The sequence below is a fragment of the Furipterus horrens genome, unplaced genomic scaffold (genome assembly GCF_987537825.1).
Source record: "Furipterus horrens unplaced genomic scaffold, mFurHor1.1.pri manual_scaffold_4, whole genome shotgun sequence".
Lineage (NCBI taxonomy): Eukaryota > Metazoa > Chordata > Mammalia > Chiroptera > Furipteridae > Furipterus > Furipterus horrens.
Window position 1 is genome coordinate 51,504,794 of NW_028327174.1, and position 25,943 is coordinate 51,530,736.

At 38.5% G+C, this 25,943-nt stretch overlaps 1 protein-coding gene and 1 pseudogene across 3 annotated transcripts in view; both read right to left on the reverse strand.

The window, feature by feature from the left end:
- Positions 1 to 1,568: 1,568 nt before the first annotated feature.
- On the reverse strand, positions 1,569 to 1,697 carry LOC150011759 (U4 spliceosomal RNA; annotated as a pseudogene).
- A 9,025-nt stretch (positions 1,698 to 10,722) lies between these two features.
- The window catches only part of TFCP2 (transcription factor CP2), a 49,567-nt gene continuing 34,346 nt past the window's right edge, over positions 10,723 to 25,943 (reverse strand). Inside the window, exons 5-15 of one of the 3 annotated variants that reach the window (XM_090273173.1) lie at positions 22,730 to 22,836; positions 21,439 to 21,591; positions 20,583 to 20,693; positions 20,171 to 20,259; positions 18,312 to 18,360; positions 17,811 to 17,904; positions 16,938 to 17,028; positions 14,524 to 14,636; positions 13,938 to 14,080; positions 11,545 to 11,596; positions 10,723 to 11,158 (exon numbers count right to left, since the gene is read on the reverse strand). In XM_090273173.1, coding sequence (XP_090129299.1) covers positions 11,121 to 11,158; positions 11,545 to 11,596; positions 13,938 to 14,080; positions 14,524 to 14,636; positions 16,938 to 17,028; positions 17,811 to 17,904; positions 18,312 to 18,360; positions 20,171 to 20,259; positions 20,583 to 20,693; positions 21,439 to 21,591; positions 22,730 to 22,836 — 1,040 coding nt within the window. In that variant the 3' untranslated portion in view covers positions 10,723 to 11,120. Of the gene's footprint in view, positions 11,159 to 11,544; positions 11,597 to 13,937; positions 14,081 to 14,511; positions 14,637 to 16,937; positions 17,029 to 17,810; positions 17,905 to 18,311; positions 18,361 to 20,170; positions 20,260 to 20,582; positions 20,694 to 21,438; positions 21,592 to 22,729; positions 22,837 to 25,943 lie in introns of all 3 variants that reach the window. The other 2 variants (XM_090273172.1, XM_090273171.1) reach the window with 2 other exon arrangements.

Genomic DNA, 25,943 nt, shown 5'->3' on the forward strand with positions numbered 1-25,943 from the left:
CTAAAATAGTGCTCTTCCTGCCCTGGCCAAGTGGCTCAGCTGGTTAGAGCACGGTCCTGTACACCAAAAGGTTGTGAGTTTGATTCCCTGTCAGGGCACACCTACCTTGTGACTTTAATCTGGGGTCGGGGCACTTAGGGGAGGCAACCAACTTATGTTTTTTTCACATCGATGTCTCTCCCTCTCTCTCTCTCCCCCTCTTCCCCTCTCTCTAAAAACCAATAAACATATCATTGAGGATTATAAGTAACTAAATAAGTAAAACGGTGCTTCCCCTTAGTCTCTATCCTCTTGCCTTATATTCCATAACATTTACCACTTAACATATATTTATGTTTTTCAGTCATTCTCACTTGACTAAATTCCATGAGAGCAAGGAATTGTTTTGTTTACTGTATGGTCAGCACCCAGTACAAAGCCTGGTATTTGACTTTTAGGAGCTCAGTAGATACTTACTGTATATTTATTGGATTGACAGGTGGCAGGATTTAAACTCAGGTTAGGCTGGTTCCAAAGCCTAACTTTTCACTGCAACCGAGAACTATGGAGCCAGATCTAGAGGCTGGGTGGCTTGGGAAAAATGCCATGAATTCCATTCCTCTCTCCCTAAATGACATTAGAGCCTCCAAGAGGCTAGGAAACAATACTGCGAAGTGGAACAGCAGCAGATCACTAAAAAGCAGTCATTTCCCTATCTGCCAAAATTTAGTTGTGATATAACATGCGATCCTGGAGCTAGATGGCCTGAACATAAACCCCAACTCCTCCACTCACTCCTTTAACAAGGTATGTGTTAACTTCCCTGTGCCATAGCTTATTCACCTGGAAAATGGATACAACAGTATATATCTTATAGGGTTTTGTGAAGATTAAATAGTTAATAAAGTATATAATGCTTATAACACATTCAGTGCTATATAAATGTTCATGATTCTTTTTCCTGGACACAGAGAACACAAAAAGGAAGAGAAGGTCCCAGACCACTGTGAATCAGTGGGGTGAATAACAAAAAACAGCCTAAAAGTCATGTTGGTAGGTTAAAAAAGGTCTCATATGCCTACACATTCAGAGTTTGAACAGTCATGGATATTTTTTTGGGTACCATCAGCCTCAATGCCCAAGCGTTTTTGGTTAATGACCCCAAACTAGATGACAGCCAAAGCAAAGTTAGCTTATTCTTTAAGATAGCAGAATTCAATCTGGCAATAAGCTTTAGATCAAAATACCACATGAACTGCGTTGGCCAGTGTGGCTCAGCTGGTTGGAGAGTTGTTTCGTAAACTGACAGGTTGCAGGTTCAATCTCCAGTCAGGGCACATACCTAGGTTGCATGTTAGATCCCATGTTAGGGTGCATATGGGAGGCAACCAATCTTCTTTCTCTCTCTCCCTTCCTCTGTCTCCAAAATCAATAAACAGCCCTGACTGGTGTGGCTCAGTTAGTTGAGCGTAGTCCTGCAAAGAGAAAGGTTGCCAGTTCCATTCCCAGTCAGGGCACATGCCTGGGTTGTGCGCCTGTCCCCAGTGAAAGGCAATCAATCAATGTTTCTTTCCCTCTCTTTCTCTCTCCCTTTTCTCTTTCTAAAAATAAATAAATAAAATCTTTAAAATCAATATCCTTAGGTGAGGATTTTTCAATTAGCAACAATTGCACCTCAGATAAACTCAATGGGTATGATACTGCCACTGCACAAAGCTTGGGCGAGGATTTTTTTTTTTTTTTTAATATAAAATAGGGACTGTGCACCTCTCTTCTGTAAATATATGAAAACAGATAAATGGGTTATTACTCATGTCCCAAAAGACCCCATACACTATAAAATAGTATAATACCATAAATAATACACTAAAGTTTTTTAAATAGCAAGTTCCCTTATAATGGATATTAATCCAATTGAAAATTTGAAATCCTATATAATCTTTAAATCTCTGAACTGGAGATGGCAAATGTTAGGCTTAGTTTCAATTTCAAAGGTAACTTGTTGACTAGGCCTATGTTCATAAGGAACAACACAGGAGAGATCTGGAAGTGAATAGGAAAGTTGAAAAAAGGAGGAGGAGGAAGTGGAAACAGACAAGTTTAAAGTCAAAGGTAAAATACAAGCTCACTGAAAGAAGAAAACAAAAGATGGAGGCGTAGGTAGACATGCTTCACCTCTTTGCGCAACCAGAGAGAATTACAACTATATCTCAAAACAAATAAAAACCAGAGCCATCGGAAAACCAAGCTGTATGGAAGTCTGATAGCCAAGGACTTAAAGAAGTCACTTTCAATCAGATGGGTAGGAGGGTCGGAGTCATGAAGACAGATGCAAAGGTGCGGAGAGGCCGTGGTGGGATGGGTGGTCCCACATCCACGTGTGGTGGATAAAAATCAGGAGGGAGCCCTGGCTGGTGTGGCTCAGTGAGTGAAATAAAGAAAAATACACAGGGAACCAACAGCAAAGGGAAGGAAGCTGGGATTCAAATCAACAATTTGGAACATAAGAAAGCAGCAGGCAACCAGAACAGCAAGAAGAAACAAGAATTAAAAAAAAAACGAGGGTAGTATAAGAAGCCTCTGGGACATCCCCAAATGTACCAATATCAGAATCATAATGATGCCAGAAGGAGAAGAGGAAGAGCAAGAAATTGAAAACTTATGAGAGAATAATGAAAGAAAACTTCCCTAACTTGAAGGAAATAGACATACAAATCCAAGAAACACAGAGTCCCAAACAAGTTGGACCCAAAGAAAACCACACCAAGACACATCATAATTAAAATGCTAAAGGTTAGAGATAAAAAGAGAATCTTAAAGGCAGCAAGAGAAAAGCAGTTACCTACAAAGAAGTTTGCATAAGACTATCAGCTGATTTCCCAAAAGAAACTTTGCAGGGAAGAAGGGACTGGCAAGAAGTATTCAAAGTGATGATAAGCAAGGAGCTACAACCAAGATTACTCTATCCAGCAAAGCTATCATTTAGAATGAGAGGGCAGATAAAGCTAAAGGAGTTCATCATCACCAAGCCATTATTACATAAACATTGAAGGGACATTTAGAAAAATGGGTGGAGCAGGGGGGAATGCAATGGGTACAAAATGGGACAACTGTAATAGAGCAACAATAAAAAAAAAAAAAAAAAGGAAAAGAAAAAGAAGATCAAAACTATAAACATCAAAATTACAACAGCCCTGGCTGGTGTGGCTCAGTGGATTGAGTGCTGGCCTGCGAACCAAAAGGCCCACAGATTCCCAGTCAGGGCACATGTCTGGGTTGTGGGCAAGGTCCCCAGTTGGGGGTGTGTGAGAAGCAACTGATCGATGTATCTCTTACGTATCGATGTTTCTCTCCTTTCTCCCTCCCTTCTACTCTCTCTAAAAAACAAAACCTTAAAAAAATAATTAAAAATTGCAACAAATCATAACTATCAACAACTGAATCTAAAAAAACTAAGCAAACAATCAGAACAAGAACAGAATCATAGATATGGAGATAATTTGGAGGGTTATCAACTGGGAGGGGGAAGAGGGAGAATGGGAGAAAAGGTATAGGGATTTAGAAGCATAATTGGTAAGTACTAAATAGACAAGGAAATCTTAAGAACCGTATAGGAAATGGAGAAGCCAAAGAACTTATATGCACAACCCATGGACATGAACTAAAGGGGCGATTGCTGAAGAGAATGGGAAAACCAAGAGAAGGGGTGCAAAGGGTGAAAAATGGGACAACTATAATAGTATAATCAATAAAATATATTTTAAAAAAAGGAAAAGGTGAAGGAATTAAGAAGTACAGATTGGTAGCTTCAAAATAGTCATGGGGCTGTAAAGTAGAGCATAGGGAATATAGTAAATAATATTATAATAACTATGTATGGTGCCAGGTGGGTACTAGAATTATCCAGGAACCACTTTATAAATTATATAGATGTATAACCACTATGCTGTACATCTGAAACTAAAATATTAAATGTCTAAAAAAGAAGAAATAATGTATTAATCATACAGAAAACAAAAAGTACCAATGGCATTAATCTCACTTCATATAGGTCATATTTCCCAGCTCATTCCATTTTGCAGTGGTGGTAAATTCTTCCTCATTTAAGTCTTGGAGTTCATTTAATAAAAGAAAAATTTAATCACAAACAAAATAAATATTCTAATAGAAAAGCCTTAGCCAACAACTAAGAAAATAGAGCATTTTTAAATTTATTTATTTATTTATTTTAGAGAAAGGGGCAGGGAGGGAGAATGAGAGGCAACTACAGTTGCCCCCATATCTCCAACTGGGGATCTGGCTCACAACACAGGATGTGCCCTGACCAGGAATTGAACCTGCAACCTCACGCTTTGCAGGATGATGCCCAGCCCAGTGAACCACCAGTCAGAGCAAAAATAGAGAATTTTTAAAAGAAGAAAAATGATGCAGGATTACGCTATATGAAATTGGATACAGGGTGGGGCAAAAATAGGATTACAGTGGTTCATATTGAAAATAATACAAATCGTCGGCAGCCGTCCGTCTCGAGAGACGATGGTGTAGCTTCTTAAGAGTCTATCTGCACCGCCGAGAATGGCTGTGCAGTCCGACTCGGGAGTGACACGGTATCTGTCTCCTCCCGTGTTGAATCGACATCTTGCGATGACGCTGGAGTGTCCTCTCCAGTGAAGCTGAAGCTACAGAGCCTGGGCAGGGTGATATGGAGGGTCTGCTGTTGCCCATGCAGCAGACCCCCCCTCTCTTCGCAGCTGAAGGGTCCAAGGGAAAGACGGAGTCAATACAGCTTGGCTTCAGGTGCGCCGCAGGAGTTGCCGGTGTTGACTACAACGTCAAACCGCCTTAGGGACTCCGGCTCCGGATTTTCTGTCGGGGTTTACTCCCTTAGCCTTTCCCCTGAAGAGGTATGCCGCAAGGCAGCGGAGGTTTTTTGGAGTCAGAGTTTTCCTTCTCTGATGAAAATAATACAATAATAAAGAATAATACATGAATAATGTCTGTTTCAAGTACTCACAACTGTAAATCTACTTTTGTCCCACTGTATAAATTATGCAGCTAGGTGGGGCATATTTCCCATTTCCGTTGAGATTGTGGAGTTCTCATAACAAACCAGTAGAGGCAAACAGATAAAATTCCTATAGGGGAACCATCCACGGCCAAGGAAACTAATGATTCAGATATACAATAAAATGGCTCAACTCTAGCTCTCTGGTCCCAAGCTATATGGAATTGTTAAGTACTAGCAAGAAGAAAAAATCTCCAGTGAAGAGGGAGAAGCTCAGTCCTGACTTCAAATATTTGCCCCCCAAATTTGCGACACTCTCAAAACTGTATGCAGAAGCCATTTAATCCTTCACAGGAGTTTGTAAGACAGCCCAAATCTCTGCAGCAACCCTACACAAAGGCCTTTCTCAGAATACCTGGGGCTACAAAGGGTTTTCAGAACACACCTTCATTAGGCATAAATTATAAATGGCTAGTTCCGTTATGCCACGCTTTCTTCACATGCCATGCTTCCACACGCTCCTCCAGCTCACAGTGGGGAGGTCATGGTCTGCCCTCACAGCACACCCAATGCCTGACAGCACCCAACAGCACCCGAGTCCCAGGAATCAGAACACATGCCCCTCACGCACGTTCTCAGGGCTTCCAGATGCCTGTGGCCTCAGATTCATTGTATTGTAATCTCTTTCCGGACAATATGACCATTCCCACTTCTCCTCCCTTTAAATGACTTCTTAAAGAAATCATTTATGTAGGCAAACACTGTTCTTGTGCCTTAATACTGGACAAATAATCATCTTATTTACTAGACATATTTCATGCAGTGACCAGCACTCAATCCTTAGAGTCCTACAATAACTCCTTTTACTTCCCAATCACCCCCTTTTAACTGTCAAGTCTTTACACAGCAGATTATTCTAGATGAAACCTATTACACTTCAAAGGAACAGAACAGAAAATGCTAAACCTATTAGACTTCAAAGGAACAGAACAGAAAATGCTAAGTCAAATAAGACGCTCCTCTACTCTTAGGAGGGCCTAAAATCTAAACATTCCCCTTCTCATATACTATAATCTTACTCTAACAGAAACATTAAACTATCTATTTTAAATATCAACTGTAACACTGTTTGAAAGGTAAAAGCCAGCAAATGTTACTAATAGGAATATCAAAAAAATTATGAAGATGCATGTTCAAATGGACCTAACCTAAAAGGCATCTGCAGGGAATGGCCGTTTTTAAAAAAGAATGATGTGGAACTATAAAGTGTAATATAGAAAGATGTTCGAGATATGTTACATTAGACTTCCAGCCAAGATGGAGGTGTAGACAGACACACTGCATCTCCCTCCACAACTAAGAAGGAATACAACTACCTCAAAACTAGAAACAACCAGAAGTTCCAGAAAATCAAACTGCATGGAAGTCCAGCAAACAAGAATATAAATAAGAAATACTCATCCAGACAGGTAGGAGGGGCGGAGCCAGGGAAGAAAGGACATGGTGTGGTGGTGGTGGCGGCGGTGGCGGCGGCGGCGGCGGCAGGAGCCCGGCGGAAAGTGCAGTTACACATTTTAAAAAGTTAGGAGGGACACCTGGGGAGCGTTCCCAGCCCCCTCACCAGACCTTGCAGCTCACAGTCCCAGCACTGGAGAAAATCAAGCCTCATTGTTTCTGACTGCGCAAACCAGTGGGGGTTAGGGCGGAGGCAGAAACTGCCGGTCTCAGCAGAGTCCGCTTGTTTAAAGGGTCCCCACGGATCTAGAACGTCCGCAGACCCACCCACTCTGAGAATGATGGCCGGGGCAGCAGCTAGAGGGGCGCCAGTCCAGTGCAGAAGTGGGAGAAGTGCCTGGAAAAGGGGCAATTGCTGGGCAAGCGGCATTGTTCCTTCTCAGACCCCTCCCTCGCATACAGCGCCACAACGTGGTGAAACAGGTCGCCTGTTACTGACGAATTCCTAAGGCTCTGTCCCTTACAACGTAGTAGGAGCAACAGTTCTCCCTGGGACACGGAAGCAAACAAACACAGACTTCCGGCCAAGATGGAGGCCTAGACTGACATGCCCCATCTCCCTCCACAACAAGGAAGGAATACAACTACTGCAAAACCAGAAATAACCAGAAGTTCCAGAAAATAAATGGAAGTCCAACGTATGAAGTTATAAAGAAGTGGTGCTCGTCCGGACAGGTAGGAGGGGTGAAGCCGGGGAGGAGAGTTCAAGCTGTGCTGTCCATGGCAGCAGCAGCGATGGAGGCAGGACAGCGGTAAGCACAGACACCTGTATTTAGGGGGAGGCGAGAAGCACCTGGGGAGCACCCCCGGCTGCAGACCAGACCCGTCAGCTTGCGATTCCAAAGCCGGGGAAGGCAGACCCCCATTGCCTTGGAATGTGAGGCCCAGTGGGGATGGGGATGGAGGGGGAGGCTCCCGGTCTATCAGTGGAGATTGAATGGCAGGAATTCATCTTGGACCCCCACCCCCACAGAAAACGCCGAATTGTGATGAGTGCACAGGGCTCCTTCCCCACCCTGTAGCATAAGAGGTGTGACAGCCCTGCCCAGGAAGCAAAGGTAAACACAAAACTGTCAGGATGGCACAGATCATGATAGAGATCCCAGTGACACAGCTGACCAGACAGCAAATATCTAATCTAACGAAGCAGCAGATAGAAAATCTTTCTGAGGCTCAGTTCAGAACTTTGCTTATAAAAGCGCTTACAGACCTAACAGCAGATTTAAACAAGATGGGGAAGGAATGAAGGCTAGCCCTGCTGAAATAAACAAAAACACATACGAAACTAGTGGTGAGGGTAAGAAAACCAGGGATCAAATCAACAAATCGAAACATAGGGAAGGAACAAACAGTCAACCAGTGCAGAAAGAGGAAACGAGAAGTGAGGAAAATGAGGAGAGGCTCAGAAACTTATCAGACAGTTATAAGCGGGCCAACATCCGAATCATAGGGTTGCCAGAAGGTGAAGAAGAACTAGAAATGGAAAAATTATGTGGAAAAATAATGAAGCAGAACTTCCCTAATTTGGGGAAGGAAATAGACTTACAGGTCCAGGAAGCACAGAGAGTTCCAAAACAACTGGACCCAGGGAGAACCATACCAAGACACATTATAATCAAAATGTCAAAAATTAAGGATAAAGAGAGAATCTTAAAAGCAGCAAGAGAGAAGAAGAGAATTACATACAAAGGCGTCCCAATAAGACCGTCAGCTGATTTCTCAAAAGAAACTCTGCAGGCACGAAGGGACTGGCAAGAAATATTCCAAGTAATGAAAAGCAAAAACCTACAACCACGATTACTCTCTCCAACAAAACTGTCATTCAGAATAGAAGGGCAGAGAAAGTGCTTCCAGGACAAAGTAAAACTGAAGTTCATCAGATCCAAACCACTGTTATATGAGATGTTAAAGGGACTTGTTTAGAAGAAGGAGGATCAAAACTATGAACATTAAAATGAAAACTGTATCACAACAACCAACAACAGAAGCTAGGGAACCGACAAAGGCAAACTAAGTAGGCAACAAGAGTGGGAAAAGAATTATAGGCATGGGGAACATTATGGGGGGAGGTCAAAAGGGAGGGGGAAGGGGGAAAGTGGGGGAGATGGTGCAGGAATTAGGAAGCATAGTAGGAGGGAGTGGAGTAGGACAGGAAGATGTTGAGAGGAACTATATGCACAACCAATGGGCATGGACTAAGGGGGGACGGACAACTGGAGGGAAGGATTCACTGGGTGGAGGGGAACAAAGGGAAAGGAAATTGGGACAACTGTAACAGCATAATCAATAAAGCATATTTAAAAAAAAGGTATGTTACATTAAGTACAAAAAGCAAATTGCAGATCATTAGTATGACATGAGCCCATCTGAGTCTTTGTGTGTAAGAAAGGAGAGACAGACAGCTATGGGAATGGGATAATTTTTTCAATGTTGACCTCTAGAGTAGTAACTAGGAGGTAAGTAGTAAGTTACAGTGTTCTTTATTGTTTGAATTTATCACTTTATGCATGACTTTCGTGATGAAAAAGCTAGTTTTAAATTTTCATTTAATTGGAAGGATAGTGAACAGATACAATTTTTAAAGGAAATTGAATAAGCACAATGTTTTATCACTATATCAATTCTTACCAATTATATAGTATTGGCACTATAAGTATTTTTTGAAGCTAAAGAAAACCTAAGAGATTCTCTGGTTAATTTAAGGATCTGTGACTACAGATTTGTATAAATTAATTTCTATAAATTTGAAGATTACTCTAAAAAAACAAAACAAATAAAAAACCAACCTAACTCCATGTAAAAATTAGTAAGTGTAATTTATAGTAAATATGTTAATAGAATTCTATGTATCATTTGCAGTAAAAAAGATTCAGATTTAGAAGGGACCTTAAAAGTCATCTAGTTCAATCCTCCTAGCCTAACATTATTCAAATAGAATAGAAAAAAAAAAACAACAACAACAACACAACAGGAGCCTGCTGAGAGAGCGGACTTCCCTGTAGCCAAGAACCAGTCCTAGAAATACAGCATAACTAGAAATGTCCCTGAAAAACGCAGACACCAGATAATTGTTCACTAAAAAACTATTTTGGCCTAAGATGACAAGTTGCCCAGGTCAGTTCTAAACAAGTTAGCTGACTTAATTTTCCAGTTTCAAAGTTTTCAACTTGTTTCCAACCAAAGGAAGTCAGACCATGTTGCAGGTTGATTTTAATGAACAAAAATCTCTGTATAAAAACATTTAAACTTTATCAAATGCTTTGAAAACACACACACACACAGATCCAAATCCAATACATAATCTTTGAACATTATCTTTTTTCACTTCAACATAATGTCTAAAGGGATTTCTGGATAAAACTTTACATGTGAAAAAGAAAGACCCATAGTCTTACACATGTAAACACACACACGATCATTCTTTAAGGAGAAACAAAAACATACGATAAGAATGTGAATGGGATCAGAATGAATTTTTTGTAAACACTACATGCGTAAAAGAACTTCCTATACCAAGAGAAAATACAGAGAGGGGAAAGAGAAAGGAGGGGTCACTTTATCTCATTAATAGTTTGAGGTCATCCAAGAACAGTGAATTTGGGGAGTTACAGAAAATCCCTAGTTTTCAGTACCTTAGATTCTATGATCTGGTAACTAATGACGCTTACAAAGCACCTGTGGTTTTACTTTTTTTGTATGTTTTTATTTGTTCATCATTATTTAGGTGTGGTTTGTCCCTTTCAGTGGTTAAATACTCAGTTCTCACTCAGTGTTATGTCCTATTCACCAGAAGGGCCACAGTAAGAAATGATGGCAAGCACAAGGTACTGCAGGAATGGATGGCAATTAATACGAGCCAGGCTGTCTGGGTCTGAATTTCAGCATCACCACCCGCTAGCTGCCACTGCTCAGCAAGCTACTCAGCCATCACCAGTCTCCATTTCCTCATCTGCAGTTAAGAATCATTCTTACTTACTTCACAGAGGATTATTAAGAGGATTTAAACAAGATGATCCATTAAAAGAATTTATCACACTGCCTGGCACAAATAAATGCTCTATAAATATTAGCTAAAATTACTATTAGTCATAGTTTACAGGGGTATCAAAGGAAAAATCCTAGTCTATCTCAGTATTTCTCTTTGATGAGGTTTTCAGGGGCCGACTGTATAAAAAGCCAGTATATGTTTGATGCAAAAGAAATTGAGGCTCTAGTCTTATGAATATAGATGTTCACTTTTTTTTTATATTAGAAAAAATTACACAACTCCATATCACAAAATTTAACATCTTTCCATGAAACATCACACAATTCTCATCATCATTATGCTCTACATATACCCCGAATGATGTGGAGTTTCCACTGATATTCAACAACAGGGTCCGGAAATTTTAACTAAGGAATAGCTGCATAACTGCATGTTGGACAGTAATCTGTGTGCCACAGAGCTGGGACCAGAACAGATGACTGGGATTCTGCCTCCATGATCTGGACTCCCCCCAACACAGTCAGATGGGTCAGGTTCCTGCAGACCTTCAAATCTTCATTTACAACCCCTTCAGGAGGGGATTTTCCAAGGGATGAAGGAAGCAGCAGCCACTGAGGATGGAATGCCCCACACCTACTTCAGTATGATATGATAGCTATCATTGGTTTCTGCTGTAAAACAGAAAAGAAAGAGGATAACCTTTAGTCACCTTTAAAACATAGTGGGAGAAAAAAAGTACAGTAAGGTTATTTTGAGGAAGAAAAAAAAAAGAGCAGTATACTTATTAGTTATCACAGAATACTTATAATAAATATGCATTATAACAACATGCCTCAATTCCCTCATTAGTCCATGGAAGGTGAAAGAATGGCAGAGTCATCAGTTACACTTTGTCTATTCTGATAATGACAAGAAGCCAGTTTATGCAAAGGAACAAACTCTAATAATGTCACTTTCTCTACCTCAAATATAGTGGTTGATACCTTCCCTCTCTCCTCAGAAAAGTATGAAACAAGCTCTTAAACTCCCTAGAAAATGGTGTTTGTCTTACTATTACCTTTCATTGTGTCCAGAATAAAACAGGCTTCTTCCTGAAAGTTCTGTATCATCTGAAAAAAAAGCAAAAAAATTTGCTAATTATTGAAGACTTTGGTTTGTTGTATTTACTTTGCTTATGTGGCCTTTTCTTACATTAGATTCAAGTGAAAAATAATCTTTTGCTTCATTTTGTTTTCTCGCATTTAGTTTTTAAATTTTAAAAGCTAAGTAGTATAGCCCTGACTGATGTGGTGTAGTTGGTTGAGCATCGTCCTGGAAAGCAAAGGGTCTCTGGTTCGATTCCTGGTCAGGGCACATGCCTGGGCTGTGGATTTGGTCCCTGGCCAGGGACTGTACAGGAGGCAACCAATAGATGTTTCTCTCCCTCTCTTTCTCCCTCCCTCCCACCCTCTCTCTAAAAATAAATAAAACCTTAAAAAAAAAAAATTAAATCTAAGTATTCTAAAACAGTTGTCTTAAAATTGGAGTATGTATTTTCCTGGGTTAACCCCAGGACTTTCTAAGAGGTACACAGACACTGAGAGGTCCATATGGGAGAACAGACTTGTATTTCTCCAATTTCTATTATCTACTTTTTCCTAAAACTACCTGAGATTCTTTTCAGTACCCTTTCCCACTTTCTCGTCTCAACCTCCCTTTTCCCAGTCTAAAAAATAAAGGCATGAGTTTTACCCTCCTGGAATTCCAAAATGCATTGCCCTGGGGTATAAAAGCCTCCAGAATGCCCAAGTATAACTGCAAATGTAAAATCTAATGACTGGGTAACAATTTCTTTGTGGGGGTCACATGGTTACCAATATTTTCCTTTCACCAGAATTGGAGTGACCTAATCACAAATTGTCAAATGACAGATGAGTCAAAATAATTTCTGATAATATCACCATATAATTTTTGGCACATAACTCAAAAGTTAAAAAAAAAAATCCAGCAATGATGTCATACCAAAACTCCACCCATTGCTATGTCAATAAATGTGAATCAGGTTCCACAGCACTTATATCTAGAGGAAAAAAATCAGATGGAATTGATACTGACCTCACTTTATTCTGTAGGCAGTACTCATCTATAGAATTAATTGTGTGCAGGATAGGAAGTAGGGAATCAAACAATCCCATCCATCTCATTAATAGATGCACTTCTAATAAATTATTTCTTAATGTTTAATTATTACTCACCAAAACACAGAATACATTTACATTGTTTTTTTAAAAAAAGATTTTATTTATTTTTAGAGAGAGGGAAGAGGAGGGAGGGAGAGAAACATCAATATGCGGTTGCCTCTCACATGTCCCCAACTGGGGACCTGGCCCACAACCCAGGCATGTGCCCTGACTGGGAATTGAACCAGCGACCCTTTGGTTTGCAGGCCGGCCCTCAATCCATTGAGCCACACCAGCAGGGCACATTTATGTTGTTTTAGATTGATTGATTCAATTTTTTTATTCATTCATTCATTCATTTATTCATTTGAGACAGAGGGTAAGAAACATCAATGTGTGGTTGCCTCTCATGTGCCCCTAACCAGGGACCTGGCCTGCAACCCAGGCATGTGCCCTGACAGGGAATCAAACCAACAACCCTTCAGTTCTCAGGCTGGTGCTCAATCCACTGAGCCATACCAGCCAGGGCATATTTACATTGTTTTAATCAACTGTATAATTACAGTGTTAATTCTATTCAGAAGAAATAATTTACCAATTTTACTGAAACAAGTTTTTTTGGTGAAACATTTTTGTTTTAACAAAATATAGTAGAATAATTAATAGAAAATATTCAAGCATAACAATGTTATAGTAAGATAAAGTTCTATGGGGGAAGTAAATGGAAAGAGTAAGTCAAGGAAACAAAAAAATTGTATTTAGGTTACATGGAATATAGTTAGAATAGTGAAGCAACAATTTCTTTTTTGTTGTTGTTGTTGAAAAACCTTATCTGAGGACATTTTTTTCCATTGCTTTCAGGGACAGAGAGAGAGAGAGAGAGAGAGAGAGAGAGAGAGAGAGAGAGAAGAAACACTGATCAGCTGCCTCCCATATGCTCCTGAACCAGGGATTGAACCCACAACCCTTCAGTCACAGGCCAATGCTCCATCCAACTGAGCCACACCGGCTAGGGCAACCATTTCATTTTTAAATGTCATATAATATGCCCAGAAGTCACATCTTTTGCAACTTTATTTAAACTTAAGAGAAAAAACTTTAAGTCCCTAAAAATGTGCAAGGGGAAACACATTTAAAAAAATTTTTTTTAGTTGGTAAGCAAGCAACAATGTTTGAAAGCCTCTGGTATAGAAAACAAAGCACTCTGCCTCAATAGAACTGCTCTTGCTCCTGTCACATGCCCTGACAAACTAATTGTCATCTGGTGATTCAGCTGTACTGAAACTCTTACCTCATCACTAATGAGCACATGGATTCCTGTTGGCCCCTGCTTGTAGATCTGGCTGATCTGGCAAGGGGAAATGCTGAAAAGCTGAGCAATTTTTTCTGTCAGTTCAACAGCTGTCAGTTCTTCTAGGTAGATGGCATGGTACACTGCAAGAGGGAGAGAACAATGGCATTCAGTACAAAGTTTATCTGCTCTTAAAGGCAATATAATTAATACAAATGCCCACTTTTCTGAAGGAATCAGAGTTAAACCTGAGTTCAAATCCTGACTCAGCCACTTGCTAGTGTGTGACCTGGGGTAAATTACTTAACATCCCTAAGCCTTATTTTCCTCACCTAAATGTTGGAGATAACAGTAAAATCTACTGCAAAAAGGAGATGCTAGTTATAAAATTAAAACAGGTAAAAAAGTGCTGAGAATAGTGGTTGGCATATATTAGAAACTCAAAAAATGTTAGCTATTACCACTACTTCTAGCAAATTCTAAATCTGCTATTTGATAATTCCTATCACACATGCTTGTAAGTCACCTCGTTACCATTTTTCACATCTGTCCTGGCCTGTCCAGAATGACCTACCGAAGAAAGTACCATTTGAGTCTCCATCCTCATGTTTCTGCTGCTGTTGCTGTTGCTGCTGCTGCTGCTCCCTCAACTGCAAGGATTCCTGACAAACATAAATGGTTAGCCTTGGGCGCACCATCCTAAGAAGAAGAAAAAAAGCTGTTAGTCTTACATTTTTCATGGTGAGCACATTTTAAGGGAGAACCTGGTACTTAACATTAATACTATAGAGTAAGGGTTGAAAATTGACAGCCCATGGGCCTGCAGCTCATCTGCTATGTTTTATTAGTTCCCCATTGTGTGTGTGTGTGTGTGTGTATGAATTCCTTCCAACAGAAGGCATCCTATAAACTCTGAATTTTTGGCTTTTCTTCAAAAATCAGATCTGGCAATCCAAAGTCCTCATTCTAGAAGAAAACAATCAGCTATTATCCTTGCTTGGGGCGTGCATACTTCAGTACACCCCAGACCTGCCTGTCATTCATTTACCTGTGGCCTCAGTAGTCATCTGAGTCTATGACCTTGGATGTAAAGATTAGAAATACAGATGTTCCTCAACTTACAGTGGAGTTATGTCACAATAAACCCATCATAAATTGAAAATACTGTAAATTGAAAATGCTTTAATACACCTAATCTACCAAACATGATAGCTTAAGTCTAGCCGACCTTAAATGTGATCAGAACACTTACATGAGCCTACATACAGTTGGGCAAAATCATCTCACTGCCACTGCTCAGCATTAGAGGGTATTGTACCACTTATCACTAGAGCCCAGGAAAAGATCAAAAATCAAAATCTGAAGTACAGTTTCTGACTGCATATCACTTTTGCACCATCATAAAGCTGAACAATCATAAGTTGAGACACCATAAATCAGGGAACATCTGCATTCAAGATGTAGAAGCCACCGTTTTATGATAGGGATTTAAGCTGTAACTTTTTAAAATATATGTTTATTGATTTTAGAGTCAAGGGGGTTGGGGGAGGAAGGGAGAGAAAGAGAGAGAGTAGGAGAAATATCAATATGAGAAACATCTCGCACCCTGGCTGGTGTGGCTCAGTGGATTGAGCACTGGCCTGAAAACCAGAGTTGCTGGTTCGATTTCTAGTCAGGGCACATGCCTGGGTTGTGGGCTAGGTCCCAAGTTGGGGACACATGAAAGGCAACCACACATTGATGTTTCTCGCCTTCTCTCCCTCCCTTACCCTCTCTCTAAAAATAAATAAAATCTTAAAAAAAAAAAGAGAGAGAAAAAAGAAAAAAAGAAACATCTCCCATATGCGCTCCAACCAAGGTTCGAATCCCCAACCTTTTGGTGTATGGGATGATGCTCCAACCAACTGAGCCACACTGGCCAGGGCTCAAGATATACCTTTTATTTAAAAGTACCAATATAATAAATCGGAGAGTCTTATTTTCCTCATTACTTTCTCCTAAATAGCCTAAGCCTTCTTTCTGTTCTTACTTCTTTGATGATCATATTCAATTACCTCTTGTTCTGATTATCTTATTACTCCCTATTTCCAAATGCTCTTTAGATAATATATTTTAAAATGAAAGATCCATTCTTTTTCCCTAAGTCATTAACACCTGAATTTCACCTCTTAAAATTTTCCAAGATTATAGCCAACCTAATAACTCTTGTGATGTTCAGAGACACAAACAGTTCACAATCTGTTTCATTATTTAGTCGCTGATTTGGTTGTATGTCATTAACCTGCATATTTTTTTCCATCAATATTACTAGTACCTACTGGAGACTGGAAATCACAAATTGGGACTAAAAATTACTCTGTGTTATAAATAATATTTATAAGCAGACATTTAAGCCATTTCTACCCAAACTTAAGAATAATCTCTTCTCTAGGTAAAAACTGAATTCAGGGCCTTTACATCTGTTGTTCCTTCTGTCTACAAGGCTCTTTCCTTGTATGACCTCATAGCTTCCATTCTTCTCATAACTCAGGTTAAATAATCACTCCTCAGAAAGATCTCTCCTAACCAAATTCTGGGTACTCTATATGTCACAACCTTGTTTTTGCTTTTTGTTTTCCTTCAAAGCACTATCACTATCCAAAATACATACTGTTTATAGCTTTCTCTCTCTTTCCATTAGAAAGTAGTCTCCATGATAACAGGTACCCTGTCTATTCTGCTCACCAATGTAACCTCAGAGCCTAATGGTTCATAATAGGAACAATAAATATTCACTGAATGAAAAAACTACCTGAAAATTAAAAATGGGATTTCATGAGTAATTTCTTGGCTCAAGTGTGAGAAAGGATGTTTTTCATCTTTATTTGCTACATTAGCTAGCATTCAAAAAGAATGTTTTGACAAGATATATTTAGCTGTGCAATGAGTATTATGAAGAATCCCTGAATCCAAATCCATTTGAAATCCAACCTCACTGTTATTTTAACACTAATCACATACCGGCCTTTTAATGCATTAAAAAGTCTGATTCCATCAGCAGGGCCACATATTTGGATCACATCATCTCTAGTTAGTTTCAATAAATCTGCCCCTGAAATAAATATAAGAAAATGGGTGATAGAGGCAAAGATTCTCTTTGTTAATGACTATTAAAATGGGCTCTGTTACAAGGACACTTCATTACTACTATGTTACAATCTTTTTGTATGGTAGATAAAGCCCTCTATGACCTGGCCCGATTCCTCTCCCACCTCAATTCCCACCCAATTATTTCTCTATTTAATAACCCTATACTTTCTTAATCTGATGATATCTAATGAGAAGTTGTTCCTTCTGCCTGAAAAATTCTTCCTCTGTCTGACCAACAGACTCCTCCTCATCTCTCACGCATCATACATGTTTCCTAACCCCAGACCCTCCCCCAAATGCCTAATTTTGTATCTACTACATCACAACTACTTGCTTACCCATTTTTGGGGGGAGAGGGGGGTGTTATTTTGATTTGATTTTTTGGTAATAGGTGATAAATGATCAGGAACTATGCTTTATCCATTTGAGTATTCCTACCATAACTGGTTACCCTGAAGGTGCTACATAAAAGTGGAATGTACAAATAAAATACAATATAGTGATATCAAGGGGAAAATTTCAGACTACCTGCAAATGCTCCTTGATAAAATATTATATAGAACATACATTTTTAAAGTGTTGTAAAGAATAAATATTTTAAAATTAAAGTAAGTTTAAACTAAGAAGTCTTTCTTTTTAAGTATTTCACAGCACACACACACACACACACACGGATACCAGGAGGCCCTAGAATGTAAAAGAATATCCCAAACTGGAGAAAACAAAAGGATAAGCAAATTTAACCTGAGAAGTTTGTAAAAAGCCTTGTGAATGTAGAAAACCGGTTTCGATGCAACCACTGCTGAGCTTCCTGAGGTGTGGTGGTTGGCAAGAGGTTCTGAAAAAGAGAAAGCAATTTTTCTGGTAACTAAAGAGACTAAACTTTAAAAAAGGTAAATGTTACATTATTAAGTAAGAAGCAGCCAATACACCCACACTCAGACAGGCCTAGTTTGCTTGCAAGTTGTTTATACATCCATTCTTCTTTCTCTAACCATGCAAGGTACTTTGGATTCCCATGCTTATCTTCCCCCACTAGACTACAAGTTCCTTAAACACAAGGGTCCTGTGTTACTTGTCTTATATATTTAGTCCCTAGCATAGTATCTGGTTCACAGTCAAAATTCAATAAATATTTAATGAGCGAATGAATACACCTTAGAAGTTGGGCGCTGGTACTGAACTGCACAGTCATCAAAGTATTATTAGACATTGCAAATAACTGACATTTAACTTTAGACTTACATCTGTGACTGGAGGGGGCGGCTCTGGCTGGTGGTTTGGTGAGCCATTTCTAAAGAAACATTTATAATGAAAGGATGAGTCCATGACACATACGAGGGTTCATCATTTCATTCTTCACTCTCATAAGTCCTAAATTACAGATTTAAAGGAATCTGTGTGCTTTCATAAAACATTCTTACTCTTGGACCCAATACTTCTATTTTCTGTTTATTTATTGTAAAGACTTTTAGGGGGTGAGGGAAGAGAAACTATGCCAATTCCAACATTTTATTTTTGGAAAAATTGTAAAAAAAAAAATCAAGATTCCAGTAAGTTGGGCCTGATTAGATAAATTATGGCATAAAGACTAACAAATTTATAAGGATATAAACTAAATATCAGAGTATAAAAGTAATCAATATAATTTACCACTGCATTAAATATATAAATGTAAAAACATACACAGAAAAAAGTATTAGAATAAAATTTATGAAATGCAATGGGATCACATAATTATTTTTTTCTTCTTAACATCAATGGGTGAGAGATACATCGATTTGTTGCCTCTCACACCCCCCCAGCCAGGAACCTGGCCCACAGCCTAGGCATGTGCCCTGACTGGGAACTGAACCTGCAACCTTTTGGTTCGCAGGCTGGTCCTCAATCCACTAAGTCACATCAGCCAGGACAGGTCACACAATTTTAATAATAAAAAACAATTACTTTAAAGCAGCTTCAAAAATCAGTGTTATCTGATTTTGTAATTTTGTAATCCAAGGGCTATTTACACACTTGTTTGTTCCCTGTACTCCCTTTCACTTTACATATTATTCCTCTTCCCTAATATTTACTTCTTTTAGGAGAGGAATGTGAGCCTAATAATAAATACATGATAAAGAAGAAAAAAACCTCTTAAATCCTAGTATTTTAAATTGCTTATAAGTAGACTGAATAATCCACATGGGTAATAAGAGGTTTTTTTTTCCCCAAGGATCTTTTTCTTCTTCATTTTTTCCCTTAATTGCAAAATTCAAATTCAGTACTCAAATTTAGTGATTAACTTATCTCAAGGCCCTAGTTATCTATTCTACAACTTATACCTATTTTTATTCTTAATCATTACATTTTGAATATGTAAGCCACCTTAATTACATACTTTCAGAAGTAGTTTAGACACAGAACCTAAATAAATTAAAAAACAAACATCACAACCAAGCAATATAGCCACACACTTCATTGCCTATTTGAAATTTCAATATAGCCTATGTGGAATACATGCTAAATGCTAGGGAGATAAGACACTCTTTAGCTACCATGTTCAACCTTCTTCCCCAGATTAGCAAAGATTCATGATAATTTGGTATTAGGATCATTCTTAATAAGTAGCAAAACAGATACTGGTATTTGTACATATGTGTTTCAATTCCTGATGACCACTCTGTGGTCAGAGTATGATCAGGAAGTGAAATAACCACAAGTAACAGGGAAAAATGGAAAGCCCAGAAAATCAGTCCCTGAATCACTAAAAAGTGACCATAAACATAATTTTCTAATGGGAGGAAAAAAGAAGAGAAAGGGGTATATAAAATTATTTCAGTCTCTTGCAAGCAGATGAGCTTGCTATGGCAACAAAGCCTAATCTATTCCAATGCTCTCTCCTCTATGAGACAAGTTATATAAACTTAGAAAGAAAGAAAAAAACAAAAAACAAACACCTCTTTCAGTGTCGTAAAGGCAGTCCAAAGCCTCAGTTACTACATAAATCCATCTAAGACCGACCAAACAGAAATACTTATTAGGAAATACCTTGTTTGTAGAATGATAATTTAAAAATACACACTTAGGACTAACGTAAAACCAATTTCATTTCCCAGACTTACCCTTCTCCAAGAGAAAAACTGCTATGGGAACTGTTGAAGCCAGGTGACGGGGAATTATTGACATAGGTGATTTCGGGCCACGGAGAACACTAAAACAAAGGACAACTTAGATATTAAAAAGTATAATTGACTCCAGTGTTCCACCAAACCATTTTTACTTGAATAGCTCATTCTGATTGGTAAAAGTAAATTTTAATTCCTCAGAGGCCCCCATAACTAAGAGAACAAGTAAGTTTTGAGCAGGCAGAAAGCAATTTTTAAAAAACTGAGATATAAATGACATATGACATTATATTAGTTTTAGGTAAATTAGAACATAATGATTTGACATATGTATATACTATAAAATGTTTGGATTTTTCTTAAGAGTAAAAAGTATTGATTGAAATTATCACCAAAGAAATCCCTTTACCTCTGTGAGTATAGTTGTCTCATAGGAAGGTTGATATTTCTCCTTTTCATGAGGTGTCCGTTTCTCCATTTTCTCCCTATCTGTTTTTTGCTTTCTGTCTGCACCTTTGGGCTAGAATGAGAAATACTTTTTTTTAAACTCATCCTTCAACCCAACAATATTAGTTCTCAAAACTTAAATAGTCACAAATGAAACAAAGATATGTTACAATGATATAAAGAAAAAATGCATCATTGCACATAAGTCTGAAAGTAGAAAATTTAAATGTTTGATGGAGTTTAAAAAGAGTAAGAGCTACAGCTATAGACCTGGAAAGATCTCTAAAGCACACAGAAAAAAGCAAGGCTCAAAACAGTTCATAAGTATAATCCCACTTGTGTTTGAAAGAAAGGAAAGCATGTGTATACCTATGTACATATGCATATAAAAGCACAGAAGGGGACTAGAAGGATACATACGTACTAAATTATAACAGTGGTTACCTCTGGGGAGAGCGGGTGGGAGGTCAGGGTAAGAGTGGTAAAGGGGAACGTCAGTTTTGAGCTCTAAATTTTTTTGTATGAATGGACCTTTTGCAATGAGAACATATTTTTCCATGTGACAAAAATAAAAATCAAAATAAAGAAAGATCAAGTATGAATATAACCAAAACTGTTAAGTTTTCATAATTTTGTGAGCTTTTAGAAGAAATGGTAACTTCCACAGGCTTTAAGGGCATTCAAAGAAACACCCTGAAACTCCCTGAGTTTTCTTAGTTTTTGAAAAAAGACAAGTTGACTTTTTGACTTGGTGACTAAATGTTACAACTAAAAGGAGGAAAGTCATTTCCAAGGGCCACCACAATGCCCAGGAATACCTTGAAGACTTTGATCTGGCAGCTGGCTGAGTGCAAGTGCTCAGTATATTCCCCATTCTCATTCTCCTTGAAGGTATCGATTTGTACTCGGAATGGCACCCCCTTTTCTCCGCCATGTTTTCTCATGGTGAACTCTGTGCTAATACAGTGTACCTGAAGAGGATACAACATCTGGGTTTGGCTACTGCTTCCAGACAAACCAGTCAACATTTTTTGAGCAACTGCTAACTGTAAAACCTTTAAAAAGAGTAATGAACATCTACCAGAAAAATTTTTACTGTTTTTATCTTGAAGAACTTACAGTCTAATGGTGAAATTGAGGAAAACTTAAATGATTTACAAATGCAAACAAAGTAAATGTATAGATCCAATGTTAACAAAAACCGTGAGGAATTAAATTCATTAACTGCTTAACAGAATACAGAGTTAACATAAAAGAGAAATGATTTCTTTTTTCTGTTAATAAAAGTTTCTTGAACTTTTAGATAGACTTTAGAAAGTGGAAGCACCATCCATGCTGGGAAAATGGTAAATATGAAAGCTGGCAATAAGGGAAAAAAAGATTTGGCTACCGCATAAAGTCTAAAACCTTGGTGAACATGAACAGTGGAACCTTGAGTGACCAAATACTAGCTTGGGTAAGTTATTAACTTCTCTAAGCCTCAAGGACTGTTCCTACTCCACAGGATTATTGTTGAAAATTTTAAATAAAATGTATACCAAGTGTTATACTTAACACAGTTAACTATTTCATGGGAACTACTCAATAAAAAAACTATTCTCATTATGGCAAGTAAGAATTTTCAAAGAATCTACCCAAAGAAGATAATCAGATATGCAAATCAAATTTTAAGTATAAAAATGTTCAAAATAACTTTATGGATAATAGTGAAAAATTAGGACAATCTCAATGCTAAATAATTGTTAGATAAGTTATGGTACAATCAGAATAAAATACAGGGTGGGGCAAAAGTACGTTTACAGTTCTGAGTATGCAAAACAATTTATTCCTGTATTATTAATTACTGTATTGTTTCCCACATTAACAACTGTAAACCTACTTTTGCCCCACTCTGTATTATGCAGCTGTTAGTAAGCATTGGGGAGTAACAAATAAATACGTTGGGGAAATTAGAAACTCCTTATTGCTTTCTGGAACATGTAGCGGAGACTGCACTTTATAGACTGGAACCCTGTAAAGATTTCCAACTCAACATGTTTTATCCTTTAAGAAACAAATTGGTAGTTAGAGATGCTCTTTAAAACTGGAACCCCATTTGCAATGCTTTACCTGAATAAACACAGATGTCCTCTTTGAAGGATCCCACAGGAACTCCACTGTATTTAGTTGGTTTGGATTAGCCCTAGGATCGATTATACCCACAGACATTGGGATATCTGAGAAACAAATGGTAATAATTGAACAATTATGAGTACTACTGGGTAAAAAAAGCACTGATCCTTCTACAGGTATTATTGGTCCCTAGTTACCAAGATTTTTTTTGTCAGTGAAAAGGGTTTGAATAGAGCTAAACTTGACATGAGTATTTTCCTTCTGAGTATTTTTTTCCACTTGAAAAAGTTTGTTTAAAATGAAACAATTTAAAAGCATTTTCTTTTAAATTTCCCAAAATTCTACTTTAGATTTACTCTACACAGGCTCTAGTGTCATGAAAATTGTAACTTAGAATCTGTTTCACTTAGTTTTAAGATGAGTGTTACCACCAGAAGTACACTAAGAGCACTGCTATAGGATAAAGTACAGTATCTGAATAAAGGCAGAAAGCACTGTATCATAGATAGAAGTTATCAAATAATCCTTTAACAAAGTGATAGATCTTACACTCAAGAGGTAAGCAAAAATGAATGAGCTTTAGTAGAACTTTGCTTTTCGTTCTGTATATCATATAATCAAATACCATTCCCTGACTATTAATATTAAAACTAGGAAATAAGGCCAGGCTAACATTTATTATCATAACTGTGCTACAACTATACTGTTTTAGTATCAGTGATTCAAACAAGAAAGTGTTAAGTGGGTCCCACTCCACTGTTAGTTGTGTTGGATTCATCCTAAAGCCAATTTTAACATACGAATATCCAGATATCTGTATGAGGACCAGTGTTTTCTCAGGTAAAATGGGTAGTACCTAGATTTAACTGTGTTTACAAACAGGAGATAGTAATCCATAAGAGATCAAATATACAGATGCTGGGATTCAAAGTATGTTTATGAAGAAAGATTGTGTGCATATTTGTAAAGATCTTTCCCTTATGTGCCATAATTTAAGAAAAACAAATTCTAGATTTCCGGCCAAGATGGAGGCCTAAACACACATTGGGTCTCCCTCCACAACTAAGAAGGAATACAACTACTTCAAAACTAGAGACAACCAGAAGTTCCAGAAAATCGAGCTGCATGGAAGTTCAACAAACAAAGATATAAAGAAGAAATATTCATCCAGACAGGTAAGAGAGGCAGAGCCGGGGCGGGAGGACACATTGTGGTGGCAGCGGCAGCGGCAGGCCAGTGGAAAGTGCAGTCACACGTTTTAAAAAGTCAGGAGGGATGCCTGGGGAGCACTCCCAGCTCCTGACCAGACCACAAAGCTCACGGTCCCAGCGCCAGGGAAAATCAAGCCTCATTGCTTCTGACTGTGCAAACCAGTGGGGGCTGGGGCGGAGGAAGAAATTGCCAGTCTCTCAGCAGAATCCACTTGTTTAAAGGGCCCCCATGGTCCTAGAATGTCTGCAGACCTACCCACTCTGGGAATGACAGCCAGGGCAACAGCTAAGAGGCGCCAGTCCCATACGGAAGTGGAAGAAGTGCCTGGAAAAGGGATGAGTGCTGAGCAAGTGGCATTGTTCCCTCTCTGACCCCTGCCCCACATACAGTGCCACAACATGGTGAAAAGGGTACTGACGAATAAACACCAAAGGCTCCACCCCTTACAATGTAACAGGAGTGACAGTTCTACCTGGGACGCGGAGGCAAACAAACACAGGAGCCTGTCAAGATGAGGAGACAGAGAGGTATGACCCAAAAGGGGGAATGGATCAAGGTTCCAGTGGGAGAACTAAGCAACGAGGAGACAACCAACCTAACAGATGCAGAATTTAAAACACTGGTGATAAAGATGCTCACAAGCTTGACAGATATGCTTGAGTATGGCAGACGCACAAGGGAGGAAGTGAAGGCTATGCTAAGTGAAACGAAGGAAAATCCACACAAAACCAATGGTGAAGAAAAGGAAACTAGGGTTCAAATCAATGATTTGAAACAAAAGAAAGAAAAAACAGTCAATCAGTACAGAATGAGGTATAAAGAATTGAAAAAAATGAGGAGAGGCTTAGGAAACTCTGGGACAACTTTAAACGTGCCAACATCCAAATTATAGGAGTGCCAGAAGAAGAGGAAGAGAAAGAAATTGAAAGCTTACGTGAAAAAATAATGAAGGAAAACTCCCCAAATTTGGCGAAGAAAATAGACATACAAGTCCAGAAAGCACAGAGAGTCCCAAACAAGCTAGACCCAAAAAGGACCACACCAAGACACAACATAATTAAAATGCCAAAGGTGAAAGATGAAAAGAGAATCTTAAAAGCAGCAAGAGAAAAGCAATGAGTTACCTACACAGGGGTGTCTATAAGACTTTCAGCTGATTTCTCAAAAGAAACTTTGCAGGCAAGAAGAGACTGGCAAGAAGTACTCAATGTGATGAAAACCAAGGACCTACAACCAGGATTACTCTATACAACAAAGCTATAATTTATTTATTTTTCCCCGTCCCCCCAAAGCTAAAATTTAGAATGGAAGGGCAGATGAAGTGCTTCCCAGACAAGGTAAAGCTAAAAGAGTTCATTATCACCAAGCCATTGTTGTATGAAATGTTAAAGGGACTTATTTAAGAAAAAGAAGATCAAAACTATGAACACTAAAATGACAACAAACTCACAACTATCAACAATTGAATCTAAAAAGTGAAAAGAAAATCCAACTAAGCAAACCAGAATAGGAACAGAATCGTAGGTATAGCCATCATTTAGAGGGTTATCAGCTGGGAGTGGGAAGGGGGAAAAATGGGGAAATGGTGCAGGGATTAAGAAGCATAATCGGTTGGTATAAAATAGACTGGGGAAGTTAAGAATAATATAGGAAAGGGTGAAGCCAAAGAACTTATAGGCACGACCCATGGACATGAACTAAGGGGGGGTGGGATTGCTGGGTATTCGACAGAGGGAAGCAAAGGGGATAAAATTGGGACTACTGTAACAACATAATCAATAAAATATACTTAAATAATAAATAAAGAAAGAAAAACAAATTCTACTCTGTGTAGCAGAATAGAAAAACCTGAACTGCAAACCAAGAGACATGGATTCTAATCCAGGCCTCTTACTTTAGGTAAGACAAAGCACTAATAAGTTCTCAGGTATTAGTAAAGTAAAAGAACTTAAGAAATTTAGGGAAAAAACCTAGTCCCTTTTTATCAGACACTGAATAG